We start from the raw sequence: 13797 nt of genomic DNA, 5'->3' as shown, positions 1-13797 counted from the left end.
GTGGGCCAGAACCCCAAGTCTACCTCCCATGCTGCGTCACATACCAGAATCCCCCTTCAGGCGGCCACAGGCTGATCTTTATAAACTTTAGTTGATAATTGATAATGCAATGGTGACATTTCATCTGTCATAAGCCAAATAAAAACTCTAGGTTGTTAGTGTCTGGATGGGTCAGAAAGAACATGCAATTACGGTGTCAAAAAGAGATTCAGTTAAGGCATCAAAACTGGCTTGGAACATGCCAGCCATTTGAAATTGCCAGTTGTAGATGAGATTTTAAATTATTCAAAAAATCACATTTGGGTTGCTTCAATCCTCACAATTGTGTGTTTGCATGTTGATTCCTACGAGGCAAAAGGGCATACAACTCAAATGCTACCAGTTTAACAGAGGAATAACTAAATATTTTCGATTTGCAGGCCAAAGCACTGGCTTCTGTGTCCTGAGGCTCTTTAAAAAAAAAAAAAGCAAACAGCTCTAAATAATTACTTACTTATGTGGAAAGTGGCATTCTCATACTTAGCAATTCATTGTTTTATATTTCCTTCCATTCTTTATTGGAAACATGCAAGGAATTTTGTTAGTCAAAACTAAATAGAAAGCAAGCTTCATTTCATGCCAGCTTGTCCCATTAAACTTGGCCTGTGGACACATGAAAACTCTCATCTTCCTCAGTATTTGAGATGTTCCTCAGAAGAGTACAGGTGGTGAGTCAAGCAACTTGAAAACAGCATCAGCTTAAGGGTGCCTGGGTGGCTCAGTGAGTTAAGTGTCTGAGTTCAGCTTGGGTCATGATCTCATTTTGTGAGTTCGAGCCCCACATCGGGCTCTGCTGACAGCTCAGAGCCTGGAGCCTGGTGCAGATTCTGTGTCTCCCTCTCTCTCTGTCCCTCCCCCACTCACACTCCATCTCTCTCTCAAAAATAAATTAATATTTTTAAAAATTTTTTAAAAAGAATTTTATTGAACTGAAAACAGTGTCAGCTTTGAGCATTTAAGCCTGCAGGACCGGTCAAGGCAGGGACGGGTTGTAACAAGGGACCCTGCAAGCCTGAGGTGAGGAGATTGGAGACAAGGCCAGCTCACGTGTCCAGGGAGCAGGCCTGCTGCTCACCTGCCTGGCATTGCCTTCAAACACTGTTCACTTGTAGGTAGAAGGCGTCAGGGCAAAGCCAGATCATCCCAGGTGGAAAAGGCCTCAGGGGGTCAGGGAGGGCCTGCGGACAGCATGTAACAAAAATGAAGAAAGACCCGCACGTGTAAGAATTGTGCATAGGTCATCCTGGTTTGTGGCAGTCTTGGGACTTTCCATCAATCCCTTCTTTGTTGAAAAACATTTTCAATGCCATTTCTTAGCTGTATTTTTCAGATGACTATATTTGTGATTTTGGTACCAGAGTCCGAAATAAAATGGAAGTCCTTATAATGAGATGGTTTCCTTTTTTTTTTTTAAGTTTATTTATTTATTTTGAGAGAGAGAGACAGCATGAGAGCAACAGAGGGGAAGAAAGAGAGAGAGATTGAGAGAGAGAGAGAGAGAGAGAGAGAGAGAGAGAGAGAGAATCCCAACCAGACTCCACACAGGCAGTGCAGAGCCTGATTTGGGGCTTGAACTCTCAAACCATGAGAGCCAAAATCAAGAGTCAGAAGCTTAACCGATTGAGCCACCCAGGCACCCCATGATCGTTTCCAATAATGTCCTTTTCTGCACCCATTCTGTGCTGCCCTGAACTCTGAAGTTCATGCTTCCTGGCTATGCTGAACTCCTGGGTGGACTGGCTTTAGCCATCCTTGATAGGATGCCGACATGAGTAGTAACATGTCAGGCCACACAGGTAACAAAGGCTGTGGCCCCACCCCTGGCTGAACTCTAAAGCCTGTGCCTGTATGAAGCCTTGGGCCACATGGAGCCTCAGAAACCCCCTTGAACTATGAGGTTGGCCACGGGGCCTCAGGAGGGGGAGTGGATATGGAGCAGAGAGCCGAGCGAAGACCTAGAAACTGGACTAATGGACATGGCTGGGGGAACATGGCCAGGAGGCCAGTGAGGTCATTGGCACAGTGGCAAGAACATGCTGGAGAAATCCCAGAAGCCTGGGGCTAGTGCCTGGAGAGTGAGCCCCAACGGAGGAATCTACTTGTGCCCCAAGACTCAAACCACAGTGAGGTCCCAGTGGACAACAGACAAAGAGGTGGACAAATAGAATGGTTCAGCCACTGTAGAAACCAGTGTGGTGGTTCCTCAAAAACTTAAAGATTTACCATGTGATCCTATAATTCTGCAGGTGGGTATCTACCCAAAGAACTGAAAGCAGAGACTTGAAGAGCTCTTTGTACACCCATGTTCATAGCAGTGTGACTCACAATAGCCAAAAGGAGGAAGCAAGTCAAGTGCCTACTCAATAGATGTATGGATAAACAAAATGTGGTCTATGCAAACAATGGAGTATTATTCATCCTTAAGAAGGAAGGAAATTCTGACACCTGCCACAACATGGATGAGCCTGGAGGACATTATTCTGAGTGAAATCAGCCAGTCACAAAACGACAAGTACTGTAGGATCCCATTTGTATAAGGTTCCCAGAGTCGTCACATACATAGAGACAGAAGGTAGAATGGTGGTTGCCAGAGGACTGGGGGGAAGAGGAAACGGGGAGTTAGTGTCTCATGGGGACAGAATTCCAATTGGGGAAGATGAAAGAGCTCTGGAGATGGATAGTTTGTGATGTATGTACAGCAATGGGAAGGTACCAAGGACATGCACTGTACAGAGAAAAATGGTTAAGAGGGTAAATTTTATGTTATGTATATATTTTTTTCAACATTTATTTATTTTTGGGACAGAGAGAGACAGAGCATGAACGGGGGAGGGGCAGAGAGAGAGGGAGACACAGAATCGGAAACAGGCTCCAGGCTCCGAGCCATCAGCCCAGAGCCTGACGCGGGGCTCGAACTCACAGACCGCGAGATTGTGACCTGAGCTGAAGTCGGACGCTTAACCGACTGAGCCACCCAGGCGCCCCATATGTTATGTATATTTTTAAGCATGCACAAAGAGTGGGTGATCGGGAAGACCACTGTAACCACTGTGGGCTAGGGCAGGCACTGGTCAAGAGGAGGGGGTGCAGACTGTATTTAAGACAGCGTCTGTCTGCAACCTGGTCTTAATGCTGTGGACAGAAGGGGTTATGAGAGAGTATCATCTATCATCGTAAGATGGATCCTGGTTACAGAGGCATTTAAAAGGTGGGACCATGTATCTTAGACTCAAAAAATTCTGATCTGTGCATTTTTATTAGCGGGCATGTGTTCTTTCAATGAGATGTTTCCACTTTGCACCAAAACAAATATAGATTGGGAATTACTAAACTCTCAAATTATAATTGGTAGGAGGTGGATCTAAACAACGACAGGGTCTGGGAAGATGATGGCTTAAGCATGCTGTCATGCACCACAGCCATTTACTTGTTATGATGAAGAATAGGCCCCCTCGTACTTGTAAAATAAGGAGGTCCCTCTCTCCGCTGCCACAATTTCCTCTCTAGGCCTTGAGCACTCAGGCATACCTTGGTAGCAGGGCTGGGTTTTTAACGCTAGGGATTTTAGGTCACCCGTTGCACTATTTTATCTTGGGATTTAATCCCTGGAAACCATTCTTTACAAAGAGGTTATAAAATAAGCCCTTGCTGAGGAATGGAGTCTTCGGGAATTCCTTAAGTCCCCACTCGGGGCTGGCTCCCGTCGTGCCACAGTGGATGGTCCTGTGAAGCCATTGTTTTGACCTGTGTGGACTTCAGCGGTCTGTCATTGTGTCATTGCAGCAGCCAGTTAACCTGGAGGGACGTCCAGCACCTGCTGGTGAAGACATCCAGGCCGGCGCACCTGAAAGCAAATGATTGGAAAGTCAACGGTGCTGGTCATAAAGGTGCAGTGGTGGCTCCTGTTGGGCTGGGCGGGGACCAGTCAGCCGGTCCTGGGGGACCCACTGGGTCACCTACTGGAATCTCTATTAAAGGGTTGACAGGAGCTTCTCAAAAAGAATCCCCAAATGACCTTGATTGTGTGTCACAAGAGTGAGACGTATGTAGCTAGAGATTTAAGGATGGTATTCTGGGACCTCACACTGACTTTAAGGAAAAAAACCCAAGATCGGTAGAATTCATCATGACTAAACATCATGACTTTTCCCACATCCAGGGACCACCTGTACCAGTATTGGTATAATAGTTCTCTTTAAATTGACTTGCATTTTTTTTTTTTTTTACATAAAGAAATATATTTTAGGGGCGCCTGGGTGGTTCAGTCAGTTAAGCCTCCGACTCTTGATTTTGACTCAGGTCACCATCTCATGTGAGCTCGAGCCCCGGTCAAGCTCCAAGCTGGATGTAGAGCCCACTTAAGATTCTTTCTCTCCTTCTGCCCCTCCCCTGCTTGTGCTCTTTCTTTCTCACTCTCTCTTTCAAAAAAATATATTTTTTAAAAGGAAACTTTATTACATCTAGTTAAACACAGGTTTGGTGTGTACTTTTATTTCTTCCTAATGCACATCCAAACAAATCCATGACTATTAAGATAAATAAATAATATTTATTTGTGTGCCACCTAAGGGCAGCTTGCATTCTTAGTCCTGAGTAGCAATACGATTTTGAAACTGGCCCTCAGTTTCCTTATGTGTACAATGAGGACCCTGAGATAGCCATGTAAGTTACTTTCTAACTATAAAACTTCTGTCTGTGTTATAAAAGTAACTCCCAGAACAGCAAGGCTTCTTCCCCCGATCCAGCCTGGGACAGACATAGGTTCCATGAAATCAACCTGCAGTCAGGGCTTGTAACCCAGATACATGGAGCCTCTTAAGCAGATAATTATAGGACTGTGCCATTGGCTTTGTTTGTATGGCTTCTTACCAGAGATGCTTGAAAAAGATTTCCATTCAGCCATGGTATGTTAGGGAGGACTTCTTCTCCTTTCCTGAAGCTGAGGCCCAACTATTTCGACACCAAGCCTGATACTACTAGTATGTGTAAAATATAGGGCAAGTGGTGTTATTGTGAGTTCCAAGGGACATTCCTTTTAATAAGAAAGCCATTGATCAGGCAGGCCTAATGCATCTTTGTTTTGCAGGAATGCTGGTGGTAGTCGTGTGCTGTAACAAGAGCTGACCTACATTTCAGTGTTGGCCTAATTAAATAGGAAAATAGATTGTATCTAGTTCTTGACCTTGCCTCTTAAATTAAACTTTGAAACTCTCCTGCCACGGCCAAATTAAACACTGGCTCAGGCCAACTCACAAGTGCGCACACCGTGCCCCTCTCCCCAAATGCCGTGGGAGGTTAGCAGGCCAAGAAGACAGCAAAAAAGATGAGCGTGGCCCTGCTTTCTTGTTTGTTGCACATCATGGTCGCGTGAACCAACGGGTTTAAGGCTTTGTTTCTCTTGTCTGGTTCATGACTCAGGGAGCCCAGATGCCGATGAGTCCCTTCACTATACAGAAACCCAAACTCGTCTCCCAGGAAGAAAGTAATAGGTCCGAGTAGGAAACACTTCTTTTCCTACTCAGCACCGGAGTGGGCCACATTGGCTGGCCCGCACCCCTGACCTGAAGGAGTACAGACCAGGGAGAGGGTAAAGTGGCTGGGATCTTGGAGCAGTCCTCAGAAGGGCTGGTCCTGCGGCCTGGGACTTCCAGGTGATGGCCCGCACCCTTGCAGCCACGGAGTGACACAAGTGGTCTGTCCCGTGGCAGTTGTGGATCAGGTGCCCTTCGTGGGAGCCAAGTGGAGTGTGAGCGCGGAGCCTCGCTCCGTTCCTGGGGGGCAGGATGAGGCGGGGTCTGAAGGCTCTGTCTTTCCAGTTAGCCATCTCTATGGATTTGGCTTGGTGGACGCGGAAGCCCTCGTCACGGAGGCGAAGAAATGGACGGCGGTGCCCTCCCAGCACATGTGTGTCGCCACCACAGACAAGAGGCCCAGGTGAGGCTCAGCGCAGGCACCGCGTGGCTTTTCAGGAACGTCGGTGCCGACCTGACTCTGCTGCCAGGTTCCGCAGGGGGAGGTGTTCACACACGCAGTCCCGTGCACGTCGGTGGGCATAGACCATGCATACACGTGTCTGCGTTTTCTCATGCGGATTGTTGAGCTGGAAAGGAGTCACTTAACTCCTGACCATTTGGAGGTATTTTGCTGTCAGTTATGGTTTCTCCTCTTGCTGCAGATTGCCCCATGGTGGGGAGCCAGACCCATGGCCCCTCGTGTTGGAAATTCTTACCCAGGATACTTAGCAGAGCTGACCGGCCCAGCGATCAGCCCTGCCCACTGGAGCAGCTGTGATGGGGGTGGTCTCTGTCACCTGGGAGCCCTAGCTGCAGCCCAGCCCACAGTGTGACTTCCTCAGCCCAGAGCAGGAGTGGCCGTATCTCCCGCTTCTCTGTTGCAGAAGGGGACTTATTATCCAAAGCGCAGAGCGCTTTTCCTCTGCTTCACTTTTATCTGGCCTTGATAACTAACCTTCCTAAGGTTTAAGCACCAGAATTTTTTTTTAATTTTTTTAACACTTATTTATTTTTGAGAGACAGAGTAAGACAGAGCACAAGTGGGGGAGGGGCAAAGAGAGAGGGAGACACAGAATCCAAAGCAGGCTCCAGACTCCTAGCTGTCAGCACAAAGCCTGACTCTGGGCTTGAACCCACTGACCGCGAGATCATGACCTGAGCCAAAGTTGGACTCTCAAACCAACTGAGCCACCCAGGTGCCCCAAAGCACCAGGATTTTTTAACAAGCCTTGAGCTGTAGGACCCTGGCTTTGTCTCTCTTCCAGGGTTAGGACACTCCCGGTGTCGCCCTTTGTAGTGACTTGCTCTAAATCAGATGCATTCATTCATTGGAATTTTTGTTAAAAAAAAAAAAAAAAATAGCCACAGAGTAAATCAGATAGCAAGAACCCTACTCCATCAGGAGACTAAATCAGATGATTCTTCTGAATTCTGCCATAGCCACTCTACGTTTTAAGGAGGAGAATGGTGTTTCTCTAGGCCTCAGTATCTGATAAAGAATGGAATGCTTTTTTTTTTTTTTTTTTTTTTTTTGTTCTTAGCTGTAACTATTTTATTACCTTTGGGAAAATGCGTGTTTGGAAAAAGACATGTTGGAGTAATCAGAAGTGACCCTTCCTTTATCAACAAATACAGATCACTCCCTTTGATACTGCCTCTTCTTTGAATGCACCTACCTCTCAAAAAAAAGAATGCATCTACCTCTCATAATGTGTTCCTCTGCTAGAAAATGTTGAGGAAAACATTTCTCGCTGCTGCCTGGCATACGGGAGGAATTCAGAAAGTATTTGTTGGATGAATAGCCATGGAAGGCTCTTTTGAGAAATTACATCTGCGTCCTGCTGCTAACTGTGGACACAGCTTGGGTGACCCCTCCCAGGCCTGATAGGCCAGGCGGCCAGCGGCAGGTCTCAATCTTGACATCTTAAAGCATCATTTTCCAGATCTGGGCAGCCTTAGCCTGTCAATTCAGAAGAAAGCGAGAGATTCTCTGAGATAAAGAAGGCCTTTTGCTTTCTTTTGTTTTGCCTGTTGGAAAATGCCCGGCACGTGGGGAATCAGACTCCAGGTCAGGTGACGCTGGGCACCTGGGAGCTGGGTCCTGCTCCGCGAGGCCACTGCGTCCAGGCTTACTTCTCTCCCACGGGTCTCCCCATCAGGGCGGCTCCTGAATGAAGCATTCTTCTCCTGCCAGAAATAGTTTTAAGATGGTAGAGTGGTGCCTAGGTGGCGAAGGGTTGTTTTTATTTTTATTTTATTTTGTTTTTTAAATGAAAGCACACAGAGTCTAGACAGCATAGGTTGAGGGAAACAGCCAAAACATACAGTGTGACATTGTTCCTGTCCTTTGAGGGAAGAAAGGACTCTGCGAATTCCAACAGAGGGGAAGAATCAGACTTCTGTTTCTGAAGAAAGGTCATCTTTACGTGTAGCGGTTTCAGGCTCTTTCTAGACTTTTCAGCCAACCGGCGATCCCAAAGCACTTGCTTAACTGCACTCTCAACTGTTCCCAAGGAGATAAGGGCCTCCAGATAGAGAAAGAGAGAAGAGAGAGGGAGAGGGGGAGATTTAGAGAGACGGAGAGAGAGAGAGAAATATTACTATGTGGAAGGGACCTTTGGGCTTTGTGTCCTGGCAGAGAGCTCCAGCTTACCTGTCAGGGTCTCTTGAATCAGGGCCACTAAGCACCCCTGAAGGTTATGGCCAATTTTTCTCATGAGGGTTCTTGTCTAGCTTTGTCCAAGCTGCTGGAATCACTTGGCTTACAAATGAAAGGGAAATGTTCCCACATACCTATGTTTCCCTCTCCCTGTCAGTCCCCCTTCTCCATGGTCCACCAAGAGAGCCGTCCACTCTTGTGGCCTCATTCTGGTTTCTCCTTCTCGTGGTGGAATCCAGGACTCTCTGAATGTCCCAAAGTTGGCTTTAGCTGCTTCCCATGGAGAAAAGCAGAAAGCGAGAGAGAAAGAGAGAGAGAAAGAGAGAGCCTCTTTATCTGGCCATCCCATGCATACCTGGGTGCAACGTAAGTGATACGTTTACCTCTTTCCTCTCAGGTAGAAGGGAAAGGCTGCCCTAGTGTGATGAAATTGAAAGAACTGTATTCATTAGGAGCAAATATGGACGTCCCAGTGGGGGCTGTGGCCACATCTGCCATTCTACAGTACTGTCGTATGGGGTGCTGAGTCAGAGGGCCTGGGTGTAGATGGTCACATACTGAGGCAGGAATGAAGTGCATCTAGGGACTGTGGGGTTGGGAATTTAGCCTGTCTCTGTCTATATCCCCCTCCTGAGAGAGAATAAGAAGTCCCCAGAAGCATGGAGAAGGTCAGGGAGCCTGCCTGGAGATGCCAGGAGAACGGGGACCACAGGGGTGGGGGTGGTAAGAAACGAGAGGGGCCAGGCCTCCTGCTCCAAGGCACAGCCAGATTTCACTGAGCCATCTCTTTATAGCCTGTCACCCCCCCACCCCAAAACAGACTGAGCCCCCCCTGAAACAGACACCATGGTGTCTGACTTAGCTCTCCAGCACCCACAGAGCATCATAAAAGCTGTCAATGAAAGCTAAATCTAAATGCAAGGACAAGGGGAAAATCACTTGAACTTGACAGCTACTTTTGCAAAAGAGAATGACTTTTGACATTCGAACACATTCAGGAGAGATCCTTGCTTAGTCTTGGGCACAAATGGTTAGGACTTTTCTTCCGTTAAAGGAAGGTACAGAGGACCATGACCTATGACATTGCCCATGCAAAATTATTTAACAGTCTTTGTGTCTGGGGCACCTGCACGGCACAGTCAGTTAAGTGTCTGACTCTTGATTTAGGCTCAGGTCATGATCTCACAGTTCGTGGGATCTAGCCCCGAATCAAGCTCTGCGCTGACAGTGCTAAGCCTGCTTGGGATTCTCTATCTCCGTCTCTCTCTCTGCCTCTCTCTCTCTGCCCCTTCCCTGCTTGCGCTCTTTCCCCCTCTCTCTCTCAATAAGTAAATAAAAACATTTTTAAAAATCCGTGTGTCAGATTAGAGTAGGACAAAATTGATATTTTTATAACCTTTCTAAAAGCAAAAAAGAAAATCAAGTTCAGTATAATTCCTGTGAATGAAACAAAAAAATAAAAGGCCCAGCTAGTAAATATCTTATTTGACCCTTAGGATGTTTCTAAGCCAGCACTTCTTTGTGTCTTTAAAACTCAGGGCTGCTATGAAACATTTTATGCCATCCCTGACTCTCTACTCCTTCTGGAAAGACGGCAAAAATAGCAGAATCTCTTAAAGCACTAAGATGTTATCTACTCCTCTTTTGTTTTAATAGGTTTGGAAGGTTACCATCTAGAGTTTACAGTGTAGTGTGGCTTGTCTTTTATCGAAAGAACTCACACACCCAAAAATATACTTCAGTCCCAAAGGCTTTGCATATTAAGGATTATCTATAGACCAGACCATATATTTATAGATGTTTGAAAATTAACTATGGATGGGGGCGCCTGGGTGGCTCAGTTAGTTGAGCGTCTGACTCTCCATTTCGGCTCAGGTCATGATCTCACAGTTTGTGAGTGTGAGCCCCGCATCAGGCTGTGTGCTAATGGCTCAGAGTCTGCTTAGGATTCTCTCTCTCTCTCTCTCTCTCTCTCTCTCTGCCCCTCCCCCCTGCTCACGCTCTTTCTCTCTCTTTTGAAATAAATAAACATTAAAAAAAAAAAAAAAACCTGGGGCGCCTGGGTGGCTCAGTTGGTAAGGAGTACGACTTTGGATCAGGTCATGATCTCGCGGTTTGTAAGTTCGAGCCCCACGTCCGGCTCTGTGCTGACAGCTCAGAGCCTGGAGCCTGCTTCAGATTCTGTGTCTCCCTCTCTCTCTGCCCCTCTCATGCTCATGCTCTGTCTCTCAATAATAAATAAATGTTAAAAAATTTAAAACAAAAACAAAAAAAACCTTACGTTAAAAAACAATTAACTATGGATTAACCACATACTGTTTCTCCTTCTCGTATTTCATGAAACCAGACCACACGGGTTGGTTACTTTATCACAACTCTACCTATAAATACATAGATAAGCATAATGGATAATGATCAGGACCTTACTGTGTGCCAGGCATTGGCCTAAGTGCTCTGTGTGAGCTCACACATTCAAAACAGGCAACAAGGGTGTGAAGTGTGGGGACTATTTTTATCCCCATTTATATATTGAAGGCACTGAGGCCCTAAGGAGTTGAGGAGTAGCCTGGGGCTGAGAGGTGGAGGGGCTGAGTTGCCACCCCAGGCTGCCCGTCTCCGGAGTCCACCTTGTCCCCCTGGGAAGGGGCACATCACAGGGACTCAGGCGGGACCAAAGCAAGAGGAGTGATCTGCGTGTTCTCCAGGAGAGAGCTTGCTTCTCTTCCTTCTGCATCCCCAACAGGCTGGGCACACTGGCCCTGAGGACAGAAGGCACCTTGGCCCTGGCCAGTAGGAGGTTCTTCCAGTCCTGAGCAGTTGCCAGCACCCCAGAGGCCAGGCCCAGTTGTCTTGTCAGCAGCTGCTTAGCTAGGCGAGCAGGCAAGGCCACACAGCCGCTATGTCCTGATGAAGTACCCGTGTGGCCATGACCCACATTGGCCCAACTTCAGGACCCTTCTGTGCTGTGGCGCACAGCCTGGTTTGGCATCTTTTTTAAAAGCTAAAAGCCCCTCTTACTCTGACCTTTGGTCTGCCCTGTCTATACTGTGCAGGTTGCCCACACGCCCCGCGTGGCACTTCTCTCCAGGGCATCTAATTGTGTGCACTCCTAGATGCTATATGAGGCCCCTGCTTCTGGCTTCTTCCATCAGGGCATGGCTGGTATCCTAGGAAAACTCGTGCTTTGCTGTCCTTCCCTGGTGGGTGACCATACCTGGGTCCTCATATTTGTCCTGGTTCCTGACACCCCTTGAGACACTGGTGAATATTTGTAAGCTGCCTATTATCCTACAGCCCTTGACATTCCAAGCTTATTTTTTGCCACAAACCTGTTCCTCCCAAATTATAAATGCAACTTACTTCAAAAATTAGTATTTGAGGGCACCTGGGTGGCTCAGCCAGTTGAGCAGCTGACTCTTGATGTCGGCTCAGGTCATGATCCCAGGGTCGTGGAATCAAGCCCCACGTTAGGCTCTGCACTGAGTGTGGAGCCTGCTTTAGATTCTGTCTCTCTCACCCCCTCTGCCCCTCCTCCACTCATACTCTGTCTCTCCCTCTCTCTCTCTAAAATAAAATAATGAATAGTTTTTTAAAAAATTAGTATTTGAATTCAAATAATACAGCCAGTTCTCAGTTAATGTTCTATGAAGTCACCACAAACACTGACTTTGCAAATATAGAACCATCGCTTCTAAGAGAAATACAGGGTCAGGTTTGTGCAAGCCTCTGGCCACAGCTTTTTTGTCAACTGATCCATACATCACCTTGTTTTATGTGTGTTTCTGTTTAAAAACATTTTACTTACTATGTATTACTGATTCATTAACACTGGACTCAAGGCCAACAGCACTGTAACTCCTTCCTCAATGAAGCTCACCCAGCACACGTGTTTTCTCTGCAAGGCACATCACAGCTGTCCAATGCTTAGGAACCAGACAGCACCTCAGCACTCTGCTTGGGGGCCATTTTAAGCCATGAAGCCACGAACCAAAGGCACAAAAATATGAAAAACATGGCACTAAAAATAGATCACAAGAAGGACATTTGTTCACAGAATGAGAACTGAAAACAAAAGACAGAGTGTCGCCTTTGTTTGGCCTCAACTGGGAACGTGTGTATCTGGGCAGCTCAAACATTTTGCTGTTCTGCATATATCCGCAAATGATCACAAAAGCACAAGTATTGGTTTAGGCAAATTTCATGGAATGGTGAATAATGGGAAGTGACTGTATATCTTATTGTCTTTTTCACTCCCCATCAGACTGAATCTTAGAGCTGGAAGGAATGTTTAAAGCCAGCTAATTTAGCCCCTTGTTTCGGGGGGGGGGGGAGAAAAATAAACGTAAATTTAAACACTGTGTATTAAAGCACCTTACAACTTAATCATGAACAGCATGTCTAGATTAATGTACTGGATTAGTCTCTTTTTCTTTTCAAATTGTATTTCCAGCCTAAGTGATGTGCTGTGGTTTCATATTCAAAAGCAATTTCATCTAAGGAAGACCTGAAATGTAAGCTAATATGAAAGAATCTATGTATTTGAGATTCTGTGACCATCCTGCCAAGAACGTTCATCCTAGAACATATCATAGATCTAAAAAGTGACCCAGAAGCTTTTTACTGTCTACGTTCAGATCCCTCTGTGCCCTCCAACAGACCAATTTGCTTTCCCACAGTTTAGTCTAACAGGAATGTCCCAATTAACCCCCCTCCACTCCACTATTACCCTTTAGAAGGTCTGTGAAAGGGTTACTGGTTGACCTTCCTTTTTTTTGAGAGAGAGAGAGAGAAAGAGTGTGTGCGAAAGTCAAAGCAGGGGAGGGGTAGGGGGGTGGGAGGCACAGAGAATCTCAAGCAGGTTTCATGCTGACAGCAGCCAGCCTGATGAGGGGCTCAAACTCATGAACCCTGAGACCATGACCTGAGCCAAAGTCAGACACTCAACTGACTGAGCCATCCAGGTGCTCCTGGTTGACCTTCCATTGTAATGGTCGTCAGCCCAAGACAGATTCCAAATACAACACGGGGAAGGACCAGTCTGCCTTCCGATTCTGGTAGGTCTCCCACTCAGCATGATCTCAGAATTGTCTAGTGAGGAGCTGGGCCCAGCTCGCTTTGCCCACCCCGCCTCCAGCCCTGCAGCTTGGTAAGGCAGCATTGCTCTGGAAATGCTCTGCACCAGAGCACAGATCTGCCCTTGTAGCTGAGCTGGAGAGAGGTCTTCAAGGTGGGAGTTAGAAATATTGGCTTGGGGACACCTGGGTGGCTCAGTCGATTAAGCATCCTACTCTTGGTTTCAGCTCGGGCCATGATCTTACTGTTCATGAGATCGAGCCCGGTGTCCAGCTCTGTACTGACAGTGGAATTCTCTTTCTCCCTCTCTCTGTCCCTCCCCCACTCATTCTCTTTCTCTCTCTCTCTCTCTCTTTCTCAAAAATAAATAAATAAACTTAAAAAAACAACATTTAAAAAAGAAAAAAGGAAGAAAGGAAAAGAAGAGGAAAAAAGGAAAGAAGAAAAAAAAAAGAGAGGAAAAGAAAAGAAAAGAAAAGAAAAGAAAAGAAAAGAAAAGAAAAGAAAAGAAAA

At 46.5% G+C, this 13797-nt stretch overlaps 1 protein-coding gene across 1 annotated transcript in view; it reads left to right on the top strand.

The window, feature by feature from the left end:
- Nucleotides 1–13797, top strand: part of PCSK6 (proprotein convertase subtilisin/kexin type 6) — a 178546-nt gene that overhangs the window by 94082 nt on the left and 70667 nt on the right. Inside the window, exons 14-15 of the mRNA XM_040493412.1 lie at nt 3823–3926; nt 5856–5973. Of these exons, the coding sequence (XP_040349346.1) occupies nt 3823–3926; nt 5856–5973 (222 nt within the window). The remainder of the gene's footprint in view (nt 1–3822; nt 3927–5855; nt 5974–13797) is intronic.

This window comes from Herpailurus yagouaroundi, unplaced genomic scaffold, assembly GCF_014898765.1.
Source record: "Herpailurus yagouaroundi ecotype Mexico unplaced genomic scaffold, PumYag 185, whole genome shotgun sequence".
NCBI classification, from domain to species: Eukaryota; Metazoa; Chordata; class Mammalia; order Carnivora; family Felidae; genus Herpailurus; species Herpailurus yagouaroundi.
The sequence above is the reverse complement of the archived record's forward strand: the minus strand, read 5'-3'. Positions and strand labels throughout refer to the sequence as shown.